This window comes from Otolemur garnettii, unplaced genomic scaffold, assembly GCF_000181295.1.
Source record: "Otolemur garnettii isolate 467f Iridium unplaced genomic scaffold, OtoGar3 scaffold00016, whole genome shotgun sequence".
NCBI lineage: Eukaryota > Metazoa > Chordata > Mammalia > Primates > Galagidae > Otolemur > Otolemur garnettii.
The window spans coordinates 24,265,356-24,280,468 of NW_003852411.1; the positions used below are offsets into that span (position 1 = coordinate 24,265,356).

A 15,113-nucleotide genomic window follows, 5' to 3' on the forward strand; every position below is an offset into this window, starting at 1 on the left:
TTACCGGAGGCAAATATTTTTAATTAAGCTGTTCTTTCTAGTCCTCATCTCCATTACTTCCTAAATAATGTATTAATACTGCTTTTCAAAATAATCAAATTCTGACATTATCTGTTTCCTTCTTGATGTGGCACATGAGGATTTAACTCTGTTGTTTCTCTCCTCAGCTCCTCTCCCCCTACATTGTTGTATTACTAGTATTACATAAGTCAAGGTAGTGTCTACATTATTAAATCTATGCAAATGTTGTCCATTGCAGAACCCAGTAATATGCTAGGAATAGATTTAACAAATGTTTATTTGGGGGGCCAGGCGTGGTGGCCTCTGGGAGGCCAAAGAGGGTAGATTGCCTGAGCTCACAGGTTTGAGACCAGCCTGAGCCAGAGCAAGACCCTATCTCAAAAAAATACCCAGGCATGTGGCAGGCACCTGTAGTCCCAGCTACTCAGGAGGCTAAGGTCAGAGAATTGCTTGAGCCCAAGAGTTTGAAGTTGCTGTGAGTTATGATGCCACTGTACTCTACCAGAGGTGACAAAGTGAGACTCTGTCTCAAAATAAATAAACAAACAAACAAAACAAAACCCACAGATGTTTATTTTTCCCTCAGGAGCTAGAAAACTTTTCTTCTGCACTGTCTTCCTGATTCAGTCTTGGCTGGTCACTCTGTCCATTTTCCCTGAATCTCCCAAAGTGTGGACTATAACCTTTAGATAATAATGGTCAAGGACAGAAGTCCTGGAAAAGATTCCAGGACATTAGCTGTGACTCAGATAATGAGGAAGTTGATTCCTTTCACTCTCTTTTCATTTCTGTGTCTTTCAAAACTTATTATTATTATGATGTTATTTTCTGAAGTCTTGGACTATTTCAAGGATCCTTAGCCCAGGGGCTCCCTCCTTCAGCTTCCTTCCTCTACTTATCGGTGACCCTTCATCTCACTCCCACATCTTCCAGACATGTGTTGAAATTTCACTAATTTCATTTACTCATTCAACAAATATTTACTAAGGTCCTACTGTATGCCAGACACTGCTCACTGTTCAAGGCACCCTTCCTGTCTTGCTATTCTTTGGGTTCTTAGAATGATTTGTTTTCTTGTGGAGGAGAGGATCGTGTCAGCTTAGAAGTGACTTCTGATCTGATTCCATTGTGAGAACTACTTACATGATTTTACCTAAGATGCAAGGGGGACTGGGAAGTACAGCCCCTTGTAGCAGCAGTAACTCTGTATTGTGAAAGGGGAAAGAGAGTCTTTGGTGTTATCAGATATCTCTGCCATAGAGAACATTTCAGTGATCCATACGACTAACTCATTTATTTATTTTCTAGCTAAAGAAGAGGTCTTTTCCAAAACAGAGATTCCTAAGAAATCCAAGTTATTTCTTGAAAATCTCAGGTATGGACTTAAATAATTGTTTAGGAAGTAGTAGAGCATAAACAATTATCATGAAATGCAAAACGCTGTTAGGATCATTTGTTTGGTCAGTACTTTTGGCCTCTTAGGCATAAGTAGGGAAGATCTGGCTGGGTGTACGCATGATGAGTTTGGACAGTGGTAGCTATGTGAGGTTTTAGTAACTTTCTTTTTTTATTAGTTTTTAAAGATATTTTTCATACTCAAAGCTATACTATATCTACAAGTTATTGCTTCTATTTATTTCTGCATTTGGACAGTCCTGAAGAAATAAGAGAAAGGATCTTGAATTTCTTTGACAGCATTATAACAAAAATAAGGACATCTGATGAAGACCTCACTCCTCTGGAATCTTGCCAGTGTGAGGAAATCCTACAGATTGTCATTTTGCCTCTGGCCCACCATTTTCTGGCTTTGGGAGAAAACAACAAAGCCTTATATTACTTCTTAGAAATTGCATCTGCTTATCTTATCTTGGAAGACAACTATATGGTAAGCTGTTGCTACTCAGACCTGCTCCACCCTAGAGACATCTTATAGACCATCCTATAGAAAGGAAGCTCCAAGGTGCCTTTTTAAGGGTTCATGTTCTTAATTCCTGCCAGCACCCCTTTCACATGAAAATCACATTACTCAGAAAGGAAATGATCTCAGATTGAGAGAGATGGAACAAATTGTAATTGGTGGTGTACGTTGTTTAAACTATTGCCGGGGGGCGACACCTGTGGCCTCATATACTGGAGGTGGCAGTTTCAACCCTGGCCCTGGCCAAAAATTATTAAAAAAAAAAAAAAAAGTATTTAAACTATTGCCAGTGTTAGCAACTTGCCATGGATTGTCAGCCAGTATGGGAAGTAAGGTGTCACATCTCATTCCCAAATCAATGCAGAAAGCACTCTTAGCATCAGTTTTAGCATAGTCTTCCTCAGTAATGATGGCAGGAGGTTTAAGATAAAGTGGGCAAAATTGCTTAGGGCCTTAACCTTCGTCTTCTACCTCCCAAAGATGTCCCTGGCAAAGAAAATGGGGGGTGATTCATAGCTCATCCCAAAAGTAGTGACCAACTTCTCAGAGATGTGGGGATGCTGTCAAGGGCAGTGGGGATATTGTTGGGAATTGGGAAGTCAGGATGCAATTATTTTGGGGAGGAAATTGTCCTGGGGAAACTTCAGATAAGACCACTTTTCCTGATAGCATCAGGAAAGGTAGAAATTTGTAGATTCATCCTCATGATTGAGGGATCCAGCAGACCAAGGTGGCACAAAGGTGAGAGCTTTACCTGTCCTGCTCATATCTAGAATTTGGAAGCCCATTATAATCAGGGGAGCTGGGGATAGAGGCAGAGGTGGCACCTGGAATGGCCCCTTCTTGTCTTCCCTGAGTAGGGTTTGGGACATTGTTCCCTCTGTGGTCTTATTCCTTGCCAATTCAACACTTTTATACTCTTTCTACTGGTTGCAGGCATATGTGTATTTGAATGAGGGAGAGAAGTTGCTGAAAATTCTCCAGAAAGAAAAATCTTGGAGTCAAACATTTGAGTCTGCCACCTTTTATAGCCTCAAAGGTCAGGTAAGAAACCATTAAAGAGGTGAATTAATCCATTATTTGAAAGTATAGGGATGGCTTCTATTTCTTCTATGGAAAGACTTATTGTCTTAGGTCTTTACAAACTCTAGAAGCCTAAGTCCCTGGACTCAAACCTCACGATTATTTACCAGCAGCAAGATCTTCCTTGTCCCCCAGGTTAACATCTTTATATTTCTGTAACAATCTCTAAAAATGGGCACAAAAGGGTAAACATTTCCTCAGATGATGAACGACTAAGATGCTAATCCTATTCATTCCACTATCCTTCATGCATGCATTTACTATTAATATTATGCCAGACACAGGAGCATTTTGTTTCTGTGCCATAAATTACTCGGCTTGATAAGAGTCCCCAAAATATGCATTGTTGGAACCTACTAAGTGCAGAATCATTGGTTTTCCCCTTTTCTTCTTTTCCCCTCCCATCTTCCTATAGGTCTGTTTCAATATGGGCCAGATGGTCCTTGCTAAGAAAATGCTGAGGAAGGCACTGAAGCTCCTCAACCGAACCTTTCCTTACAGCCTAATCTCCCTGTTTATCCAAAGCCATGTTGAGGATAATAGACACTTTCATTATTTGAATCATCAGGGCCAAGAGTGCTCACCTCCAGGGTAAGAGAAGGAGCTCAGGAGAGCTGAGTGTGCCATCGTACTCCCCAGAGACAGACCTACATAGAATCCAATGATCAGCCCCCAAAGCCGGTCAGCCCCCATGGAAGAGGTGCAAGAGGACTCCTGTTTGGCTGGGACTACTTACTGGTGGGGGACGGAGAGAGGGGAGGTTCTCCTAGGCCAGAGAAGAGTCGCCCCAGAGCAATTTACAGGCAGTGTTTGCCAAAGGCAGTTCAGATGACACAAACATAAGGGACACCTTTGCCAGATGAGTTCCAGTGCCCCCTCCACTCATTTAGCCATTAACTCCCCTGGCCATCCAGGTTTCAATTGGAACCTGTACCTCCTGCTCCTGAAGCCTCAGTCACAAGCCCCCTTCCACTGAAGTGCTGAGACACTGGGTTTTGTCCCTGCCTTGGAGAAGAATGGCAAGCCCTGAAGATATCCACCAAAGGACATAACTTCTTGCCCATCTATGTCTCTTGATAAGGATGTGGATCACGTGGGGGTATCCACGGGTCAAAATCGGGCAGTTCAATGTAGGCACAATTTACATGTAAGAGAACTATAAAGAATAATAATGAGGAAGAAGAAATAGTAAGTGTCAGATGAATAAGAACGTTGACCGTTGTAGAGTGGTGGTTTGCCTGATGCATGCAGAAGCCAGTACTGGCCTTTGAAAAAAAAAAGGCTCTATTGCCAGGTGGACCAGCAAGGAGATGAGGGGTGCAATTCAAATCTGTATACCCAATTTGGGGTCTGGAGCAAGTTGTAAGGGGTCAGAAGGCAAGGAAAGGAGTTACAAACATCTTGGCAGTGTCTCTGGAGGCTTCAAATCTGACTATTTATGGTATGGTGTGTTGAGGTAGATTTTAGCCCTGGATTCTCCTGGCCAACAGACCCTAGCTTCTGAAAGGGTTCCAGAGCTCAGGTTCTGGTCATGTCCCGATCTTCCTGGTTCCCAGTATTGTTAGAAGTCAAAGCTTTTTCTATTGTGCATACATGAGATATATGACTTATGGTTTTGGCTCTGTTATACCTACAAGGTAACTTGACATTGTGTAATCCACAGAGTAAGGGCCAGTTTGGGCTATTCCTACTGTTACACTAGGTGTTGGGGTCGTGTAGGTCATTATGCAATTTGGTTTGCCGCAGCCATGTTTGAATTTTTCCATAATAAAACTTTAAAAAATATTCAATCCATCTAGCAATTCATACCAAGGGAGATGCCACCTCATTGGGGATCTGCAGAGGTCACACAGGATATTTCTTTCATCTTGGGGAGAGATCAGTAGCAATATTCCCATAAGTTCCACCTAAGATACAAATATCTATTCTTATGAGCAAGTTATAATACTATAACTCTTTAGCAACCCTTCTAAAAACTCCCTTCCTTAGCTTCTAAAAGTGTTCTTCTTTTTTTTTTTTTAATGTGGAGGGATTCTGAGGTGGAAATGAGATGAAGCTGAGCTCTTTTTCGTGCTGAAAATAGGCTCCTGGGAATACATACCTAGCCGCTCCTGGAGTCCCGGGAGGAAGGGGTGGGAAGTAGTTCAGCAGAGATCTCTCCGACAGGCAGAAGGAAGTAGCTTTTGGGTTACATATAAGGTTGCCATATAAAATTGAGGATGCCTAGTTAAATTTGAATTTCAGATAAACGATGGACAATTGCTTTTAGTACACATATGCCACAAAATATTTAGGACATATGCATTCTTTAAAAATGACTGGTTTTTATATTCAGATTTAACTGAGAAACCTCCTATATTTTCATTTGCTAACCCAGATAACCCTAGTTTGCAACATTTTGTTAAAGGGATGAGAAGTACCCATGCAAGAAGAAAAGGTAGAAAAGCATTGAAGAGGAAAAAATTGCTGTGTTCTTAGCTTTAAACACCTACAAGTCAAAATGTTCTCCTCTCAAAACTGAGGAAAACAGGCAGCACCCGTAACTCAGTGGATAGGGCACTGACCACATACACTCAGGCTGGAGGGTTTGAACCCGGCCCAGGCCAGCTAAACAACAATGACAACTGTAATAAAAAAAAAATAGCCGGGCATTGTGGTGGGCACCTGTAGTCCCAGCTACTTGGGAGGCTGAGACGAGAAAGTCACTTAAGCCCAAGAATTTGAAGTTGCTGTGAGCTGTGATGCTACAGCACTCTACCGGGGGTGACATAGTGAGACTGTCTCAAAAAAAAAAAAAAATTAGGAAAATAAGAAACATTTAATATCAGAGTGTCCATGACCCTCATGAATGCTTCATGTTATAAGAGATTTTACCCTTCAGAACCTTTAAAAAAGGTTCATTTGCACAACAGAATCAACTGAAGTTCCTAGAAATCTTTCTTAGCATCTTTTTTTTTTTTTTTTTTTGAGACAGAGCCTCAAGCTATCGCCCTGGGTAGAGTGCCATGGCATCACGCTCACAGCAACCTCCAACTCCTGGGCTCAAGCGAGTCTCCTGCCTCAGCTCCCCAAGTCGCTGGGACCACAGGTGCCCGCCACAGCTCCCAGCCATTTTTTGGTTGCAGCCATCATTGTTGTTTGGCGGGCCCAGGCTGGGGATTCGAACCCACCACCTTAGGTGTATGTGGCTGGCGCCTTAGCCGCTTGAGCCACAGGCGCCAAGCCTTTCTTAGCATCTTTAATATTTCTTTTCTTCCATCTCATCTTTATTTATAAAGTCTGCCTTTTAAGAAGAATTTCTATGTCTTGATACCTATAGTGCAGTGGTTAGGGCACTGGCCACATACAGGCTGGCAGGTTCGAACCTGGCCTGGGCCTGCTAAACAACAGTGAAAATGACAACAACAAAAGTAGCTGGGCATTGTGGCAGGTGCCTGTAGTCCCAGCTACTGGGAGGCTGAGGCAAGAGAATCACTTAAGCCCAGGAATCTGAGGTTGCTGTGAGCTGTGATGCCACGGCATTCTACTGAGAGTGACATAGTGAGACTGTCTCAAAAAAGAAAAGTTTCTAATTACATTTTGTTTTCTTGGTTTGTTAAATTGTTAACATTGCAGCCATCTTGTTGAGGCTCCTACTTTTTAATCACATGCATGGAGGATTTTTTTTGCTCCATCATTAGTTAGATGGCCTGTTGAAATTGGTACTAAAAACCCAAACATTCTTCATGGAAAGTCATCCACCCACCCTTTGAATACTTCCAGCACTGCATGTTCACCACCTCTCGCGACATTCTGTTCCACTGTTGGAGTGTAATTGTTAAAAACACTCATTTCCTTTGTTGAGCTGAGACCTAGTTCCTAAAAGCAGAACCAGGGACCAAGAGGTGGGCAGGGCCAGAGGTGGGTAGGGCTTGAGTACTGGCACCGCCACATTCTGGCAGTGTGACTGTGTTAATTATTTAACTTGAGTCTCATTATGTAAAATGTAAAATGGGCTTCATTATTCCCTTTCTTATGGGGTTATCATCAGAATCAAATGTGACAAAGCATCACGTGCTTTTTAAATAGCTTCATTTAACTAGCAATTACCTGACATAGGACTGGTGATAAATATCTTAATCATTATAAAGTAGGTATTATGGTCACCATTCTACAAGGGAGAGAACATGCTTCATAATAATTAGCGTGCTTGTCACAGTCAGTAGTGGAGGCAGGCTTCAAATTCAAGTCAGTACAAGCCCCAAGTCCATAGTGAGGACACTTGGTACCTTGCACTTCCCTCAGGCGTGATGCTGACTATACCTTCTTTCTACGTTCTGTTTGTGTTTACCTCATCTAATAGGAAGAAGAGGCTGGCACAGCTTTACCGGCAAACTGCCTGTTTCGCCTTGCTGTGGCAAATCTATAGCTTAAATTATTTTTTTCACTACAAGTATTACGGCCACCTGGCAGCTATGATGCAAGTGAACACTGCATTGGAAACTCAAAACGATTTCCAGGTAGGGTGTTCTGGGAGCTGCTCTTTAAATTTCTGAATCTCATTTGGAGAGAAAAGTGTCGTGAAAGCCAACCGGGATTCACACTCATGAGGAAATGATAAAAGCCTTTGTGACCAGATCATGTCACTGAGGTCGGGGGGAAAACACCACAGGACCTCTTCACGCTCTTAAAAATGATTGAGGATCCCAAACAGCTTTTATTTATATGAGTTGTATCTATTATCATGTAAAACAAAAACTAAAAAGATTTTATAGTATTTATTTTGAAATAAAAATAAGAAACCCATTACATAGTAACATAATTAACATTCTCTTTTTTAAAAAAAAATATTTTCTCAAACAAAAAATCTGATGGGAAGTGTGGCCATGTATTAAAATGTTTGCAAATATCGTTCTTTCTGGCTTCATAGAAGACAACTCAAGTGTCACATCTGCTTTACCTTCCCTTAGTAGCAATATGATACACATATGTTGCTTCTGGAAAACTCCGCGCTATGAGGTTATTATGAAAGTTTTGAGATACACAAAAATGAAGAAACGTAAAATTCATGCGGATGGAAACAAATGAAGCCCTCCCAGCAACTGCAATAAGCTGAGCAAGCTCAAACTTGCACGGGTGAATCAGAAAGGACGCTGTCAACTGTTTCTCAGAAGTGAAATAACAGACCATAAGAGCGTGTCTCAAAACTTCATCATGATCCATGAGAGAAAGGGGGTTAAAAAAAGGGCTAAGGATAGTTCTTTTAAAAATGACAGAAGCATAACTCATATAAATTTGAAAAATGTTCAAAAATTTTATTTAACTCACTGAGTTAACCCCATGAGAGGACTAGTAAGATGTTACAACTAGTTCCAAGGAGTGGGTGGCGCCCGTAGCTCAAGCAGCTGAGGCGCCAGCCACATACACCAGAGCTGGCGGGTTCGAATCCAGCCCAGGCCTGCCAAACAATGACAACTACAACCAAAAAATAGCCAGGCATTGTGGCAGGTGCCTGTAGTCCCAGCTACTCGGGAGGCTGAGGCAAGAGAAGTGCTTAAGCCCAGGAGTCGGAGGTTGCTGTGAGCTGTGATGCCACAGCACTCTACCCAGAGCAACAGCTTGAGGCTCTGTCTCAAAAACAAAACAAAACAAAACTAGTTGAAGTCAATTTACTGAATGGATACAAAACTAGTACAGTCACAGGGCAATGACAGTTTGTACTACACGGAATACTGATACTTATATAAAAATGAATGCTATGATTTGCATTATTATTATCAATTTCTACAATGTACTGAGTTATAAAATAGTCCAGATAATGAAAGGTAGAGATAACAACTGGCGAGTGAGATAAGACACCCACGAAGTTTTTGTTTTGGCCTACTTCAAGGTCTTCTCAATATTTTTCTGTCACAAATAATACCTTAATACTATGAAACTAGCTTTGATCTTATGTGCTCTCTGAAAAGGCCTAAGGGACCCTCTAACGGCTCCTGGGACCAATGAGGAGAACCACCAGTCTAGATCATAAACTGGGAAGCTTTTGAATGGATGAGGAAGACACCAGGAGACAAGATCAAGAAACTAGTAAACTAAATCCAACTCAAGTAATGAGCATGACCTGCCTCCTTTATAATAAAGCACATCAATCGTAGGGTTTCTTCTGTGGCGATAACTTCTTCCTGGAGTCATTAATTACCAAGAAGCACCGTAAACGCTGGAGAAGCTTAAATTCCTAACTGGGAGTCTGTTTCCAGCACTACTTTCAATAGATCCAGGCCTGCTCTCCCAGGACACATAAGAGTCTTCAAATCCATCAGGATTAACATTCTCCTAAGTATCTCAAGAATGGAAAGTCAAGCATCCCATGTACTCAATGCTAAGTTGGAACTAGCAGATTAACAACCATAGGTCCCCATGGGAGAAAAACACAATTAAATTCAAGAAGTCGGGGAGTTGTTAAGTTCCCAGCTAAGGGGTAGAGTGTACAGGTATATGGCACATTTCCCGGGTGAAGGACTCAACTACAACCTGCACTTTACCTTAGAAACGCAAACAATGTAACCTAATTGTATGTACCCTCCTATTAGCTTCCCCTCAAAAAAAAAGAAAAAAATTAGGTTGCTGCCTATTTCCCATCCTCCTCTCCAGGGACCACTGGAGCCGTCTAAGGAGCCGTCAGCCCAGCCCAGCCATATGGACCCTCTTTTGGTTCCTCAAACAGAGGAGTTTAACAAGTACCCAGGGACCTACTTTTAGCACAGAATTTGTAGACTGGTTATTTTGTGTGACTTGAGGAATTCCAGAAAAAAAAATCCCTGCTCTAAAATGCCTCCCCTAACCAACTGCCCCTAATGCCCAATACTTCTACCTTGAGAGATCCTATATTTCTCCTGTTCGTATTTTTCAAAGCAGTTTTCACGTATTCTCTGGTCATTTTTACATATACAACCAAACTGCATCTTTGCACTGGATGTTGCCTATGTCTGGAGTGTCCATCTCCTGACCCTACTGGCTTACCCCTGATCAATGTAAAGGTCATCTCCTCAGTGAGGCCTTCTTGACCACCTAATTTAAAGTGGCCACCTATTCACTTCCTAACCTTATTTTAATAGGTCTATTTTATTATTAATACCATCTAATTTCATTCCTATATCTCAGCCCATGGCTTTGGCCAAATGACCTGCTCTATTCCCAAGCTTAATAAACAAATATTTATTGGCAGACATTGAGTGATGTCCCAGGGCTTTCTGCTTTGGGTTCTGCCTCAGTTTTGCCCTTTCTCTCCTGTACTCTGCCATTTCAGATAATTAAGGCTTACCTGGACTATTCACTGTACTACCAGCTGGCTGGCTACCAGGACGTGTGGTTCAAGTATGAAGTCTTGGCCATGGAACAGATCCTCAACCTCCCCCTGAAAGGCGAGGGCATTGAAATTGTGGCATACATGGCTGATACACTGGGCTACATCAAGCTCATAATGGGTCACCTAGACTTGGCCATTGAATTAGGTAAGGGCTGGCTGGGCAAGGAGGGATATGAAGATTTAAGTAATGCCTCAAAATACACTGGAATTGTTTTCTTCCCAGGCTCTCGAGCCCACAAGATATGGTCACACCTCCGGAATCCCCAGAATCACCTGAGAGTCCTCTGCAGACTTAGCAAATCTCTCTTCTTAAAAAGCAGGTATTTGGGCAGCGCCTCTGGCCAATGAGTAAGGTGCCAGCCCCATATACTGAGGGCGGCGGGTTCAAACCTGGCCTCAGCCAAACTGCGACAAAAAATAGCCAGATGTTGTGGTGGGCACCTGTAGTCTCAGGAGGCTGAGGCAGGAGAATTGCCTAAGCCCAAGAGCTGGAGTTGCTGTGAGCTGTGATGTCACAGCACTCTATCGAGGGTGACAAAGTTAGACTCTGTCTCTTAAAAAGAAAAAGAAAAGAAAAGCAGGCATTTATCTTAAAGCATTTTTCAGTAAAAGCAGGAGGAAGGCATATCTTTGAGTGTTCCAGGCTCACTTGATTCTGGCTGGAGGGTAGAGAAGGGAGTACTATTTGCAGAAAGATGATGTAACTGATAATAACCATACTTAACCTTTGGATACTGCTACTTTTTTTAAAATCATAATTCTTTCAGATTCATCCTCCCTAGTCTGCTGCTCTAGCCAAGGACTAAAGGAGAATCAGATAGCTGTCCCCACTGTATGGCTCAGCCACCAAAGGGAATGAAAAGAAAAAGATTTAACAGGAAGGCAAATGCCCAGAGAATAGTAACCAGGACTAGAGGCCCAGGCTGATTTAGCCTAACTCTGGTCATCCTAATATAGAGCCCCCCTCAGAGAATAATGTGTAAAATTATTCTTAAGAGCTGATTTGGCTCGGCGCCTATAGCTCAACCGGCTAGGGCGCCAGCCACATACACCTAAGGTGGCGGGTTCGAATCCCCAGCCTGGACCCGCCAAACAACAATGACTGCTGCAACCAAAAAATAGCCGGGCATCGCGGCAGGCGCCTGTGGTCCCAGCTACTTGGGAGGTGGAGGCAGGAGACTCGCTTGAGCCCAGGAGTTGGAGGTTGCTGTGAGCTGTAATGCCTCGGCACTCTACCCAGGGGGACAGCTTGAGGCTCTGTCTCAAAAAAAAAAAAAAAAAAAAAAGAGCTGATTTAAGGTGTTCTAGTCCTGAGTAGAAATGGGTTTAAAGTATTGTATTGGGTTCGGAATTACGGGGAAGGATCAAGACTAGATAGGACCGACCTTCATCCCCTCCTCTCCAGTGTTTTTTAATGTCACGGCCTTTCTCTTCCACAGATACAAGCAGTTGATCAAGGTGCTGGGGTGGCTGTGGGATCTTTCCACAGCAGAAGAACATGTCTACAGTAAGGCCTATTTCTATATCGTCTGCTTGGACATCTTGCTTTATTCTGGTACGTGTGGCTTTGAAAAGTGAAATAACTTGGGGATATGGCACCTGTGTTGGTGTGTTGTGGCAGCTCCCAGGGCTGGGGCTTTGGGACCACTAGGTCTCTGGATGGATGGACTTATAGGGCAGGGATGGAGAGAACCTGGTGGCGTGAGCTGAAGACCTGTCTAGCAGGTGCAAAGATGACACAGGAGCAGCGAGAAGGGAAATCAGGTGTGGAGGAACCTGTTGGGTATAAGCTGCCAGTTGAACTGCCAGACAGATGTACACATAAGTGACAGTGACTGACATTGTCTTACCAGGTGCCTTTTATTAGGAGGATTTAATTTTTAGCAGGATGCACTTAGAGACTTCATGCTTTAGAATGAAGGATTGGGTTGTTAACGGTGAGAGTTCTGGGCTGGTAGGTGTTGGTGATTTGGAAAACAAATTCTTTCCTGACAACATTTCAGTGACACCAAGTAGGTCACTTAGTTAGTATACATATTAAACTGGAGGGGCCAGTAGGTCACTTCCGTGCAGCAGAACATGCCCATAATCCTAGTGCTATGGGAGGCTGAGGTGGGTGGATAGCCTGGGCTCAGGAGTTTGAGACCAGTCTGAGTAAGAGTGAGGCTCTGTCTCTACTAAAAATAAGAAAAACTAGCCAGGCGTTGTAGCGGGCACCTGCAGTCCCAGCTACTTGGGAGGCTGAGGCAAGAAGATTGCCTGAGCCCAAGAGTTTAAGGTTGCTGTGAGCTGTGGTGCCATGGGGCTCTACCCAGGGTGACAGTGAAGCTGTCTCTCAAAAAAGTAAATTAAATAAATAAATAAATAAACTAGAGGGACCAACCTGGGGATTGTTTTCCTCACATGTGTTTTAAAAGAGGATGCAAATATTGCAGCCAACGGGGGAAGCATGGTGGGAAAACAGAAACCCTAGGCTGCACCAAGGCCAACTCTTTGCACTTTAGCCAGCAAGGGGGTGGTTTAAACCTACCTGCCTCACACTCTGGGAGGCTGAGGTGGAAGATCTCTTGAGGTCAGAAGTTCAAGACCATCATCTAGGACAAGAGTGAGACCCCCCCTTTACTAAAAATAGAAAAATTAGCCAAAAATTAGCCAGGTGCAGTGGCATAAGCCTATACTCCCAGCTACTCAGGAGTCTGAGGGAAGATGGTCCCTTGAGCCCAGGATTTGAGGCTGCTGTGAGCTATGATGATGTCACAGTATCTACCGAGGGTGACAGAGCAAGACTGTTTCAAAACCAAAAAACCCATCTACCTGGTTTAAGTCATGTACAAAACCTATCTACCTGGTTTAGATCAATTCAATTTAGAACTGAATTATATACACACACCATTCCACAATAGCTGGGACCCACAAATACAGGCAACTCAATCACCTGCTTGTTCCAATTCCCAAGACCCTTTGGATTCATAAAGTAATCAGAGACTATTCTCCTGGCAGTAGAGAAAGATTGGGTTGTTAATGGTGAGAGTTCTAGGCGGGCTAAGCTGGAAAGATGACCACCCACCTATGAGCAAATTTTACCTGTTCTCTCTTGTAGGCTTTGTTTATAGAAAATTTGAAGAATGTTTGGAATTCATATACCAATATGAAAACCACAGAATCCTCAAGTTCCAAAGTGGACTCCTCCTGTCACTTTATTCAAGTGTAGCCATCTGGTAACAATGTGTTGCATATCACTAACTTCCCAAAGTGAAAATGTTGAGCCCTGAAGAAGAGTTCTATAAACACTTTTTTTTAGAAGAAAGAAAAGTATTTATAATTTTATACCTGTGACAGCTTAAAGGCATCTGAGAACATTGACCTGAAAGACACCTTAGGAATCAACTAGTTCATCCCCATCAAGCAAGGCAGAAAAGTGATGTTGTCTCAATCACGTTCAATGCCATGAGCATCTACTGCAGGCATACCATGATTTGAAGACACTGGGGAAAAGACAACTTGCTTCTGAAAAGCACCGGGGTTTGAGGAAAGCTATTGAGCAGCATCACTTGGCTACCTGCACCCACCCAGATGGAAAAACACTGTTGATAACACTGATGTTGGAGGATGTAGCTTCCTTACATCTGTACACCAGTGGGCTTCCTAATATTGAGCCCCCAAATTAGCCTTACCCACTCAAGCAGCAGGTAGTTCTGGAAGACTGCAGTTCTCCCTACATCAAGGCAGTCTCTCTCTACAATGTGTCAGAGGGCAGATCAGCGCCACTCTCTCCATCGGCTTCACTAGCTCTTAAGATGAAGGAGAGACAGGCAGTGAGCTACTCTGACCCAGTTTCTCTCCCCAGATCACCAAATCACTCTTTTTCACTGGAGGAGGAGAGTGAGAGTGAAGTGAGGAAAGGGAGCTGGCACTTTGTCCCAGTGGAGGTCCCTCTGGTGGAAGGACAGTTCAGCAGAGAGGAAGCAGCACTGTCCTTGCCCTCTTGTAATGCAGGAAGCGTGAGGCACAATCTCTTTAACTTATTAGGTTTTTAACTCCATAAACCTATGGCTATGGTCATACCCTCAAGGAAGGAGATGAACAGTAAGATGCCAAATGGGGTCAGAACAGAATAGTAATTAAATCCCTTCCATGACTATTCCCCAGGACTGAATGTCACCCCCTCCTCTATTTCCCATCTCAAATTATATACAGCCATATTGTCTAATATGGTCCACTAGGGTGGTGTGATTAGATTAGGGGAGACATTACCATGCAAAAGGCCACAAATGAGAGCAGCTCCAAAATTGAATAGAATCCCCCTTATTATAACATTACTTGGAAAAATATTAAAATCTACAATTTAATTACTCTTGCCAGTTAAAGTTCAAAGTCAAATTAACTTGCCCACGTTAGTTAAAGGCCAAGGAGCATAAAGTCCAAAAATCACCCTCATTTCTTATTCTTCTCTGGTTTAGCTGGAGAGCTCTTACAACAGCTGTGTCCCAGGCAAGTGCTTCTCACACATTAGTGGCCATAAGAATCACCTGGAGAGCTGTTAACTCAGAGATTCATACCTATGGTGCCTGTCAGATTCAGGAGATTTTATAAAGGAGGCCCCAGGTGTTACTAATGATGCCAGTCTGTGGCCCACACTCTGAATAGCACTGGTGGGCTATCTCTCTGAAACTGGAGCAACATCTTCACACCTCAGAATTTATACCTCCAAGTACCTGATCCTCCTCACTTTTTTTTTTTTTTTTT

At 42.9% G+C, this 15,113-nt stretch overlaps 1 protein-coding gene across 1 annotated transcript in view; it reads left to right on the forward strand.

The window, feature by feature from the left end:
- Nucleotides 1–15,113, forward strand: part of ADCY10 (adenylate cyclase 10) — a 64,266-nt gene that overhangs the window by 38,900 nt on the left and 10,253 nt on the right. The window contains 9 exon segments of the mRNA XM_023510783.1: nt 1,330–1,396; nt 1,675–1,906; nt 2,876–2,983; nt 3,438–3,613; nt 7,365–7,521; nt 10,308–10,512; nt 10,591–10,687; nt 11,807–11,922; nt 13,468–13,585. Coding sequence (XP_023366551.1) covers nt 1,330–1,396; nt 1,675–1,906; nt 2,876–2,983; nt 3,438–3,613; nt 7,365–7,521; nt 10,308–10,512; nt 10,591–10,687; nt 11,807–11,922; nt 13,468–13,585 — 1,276 coding nt within the window.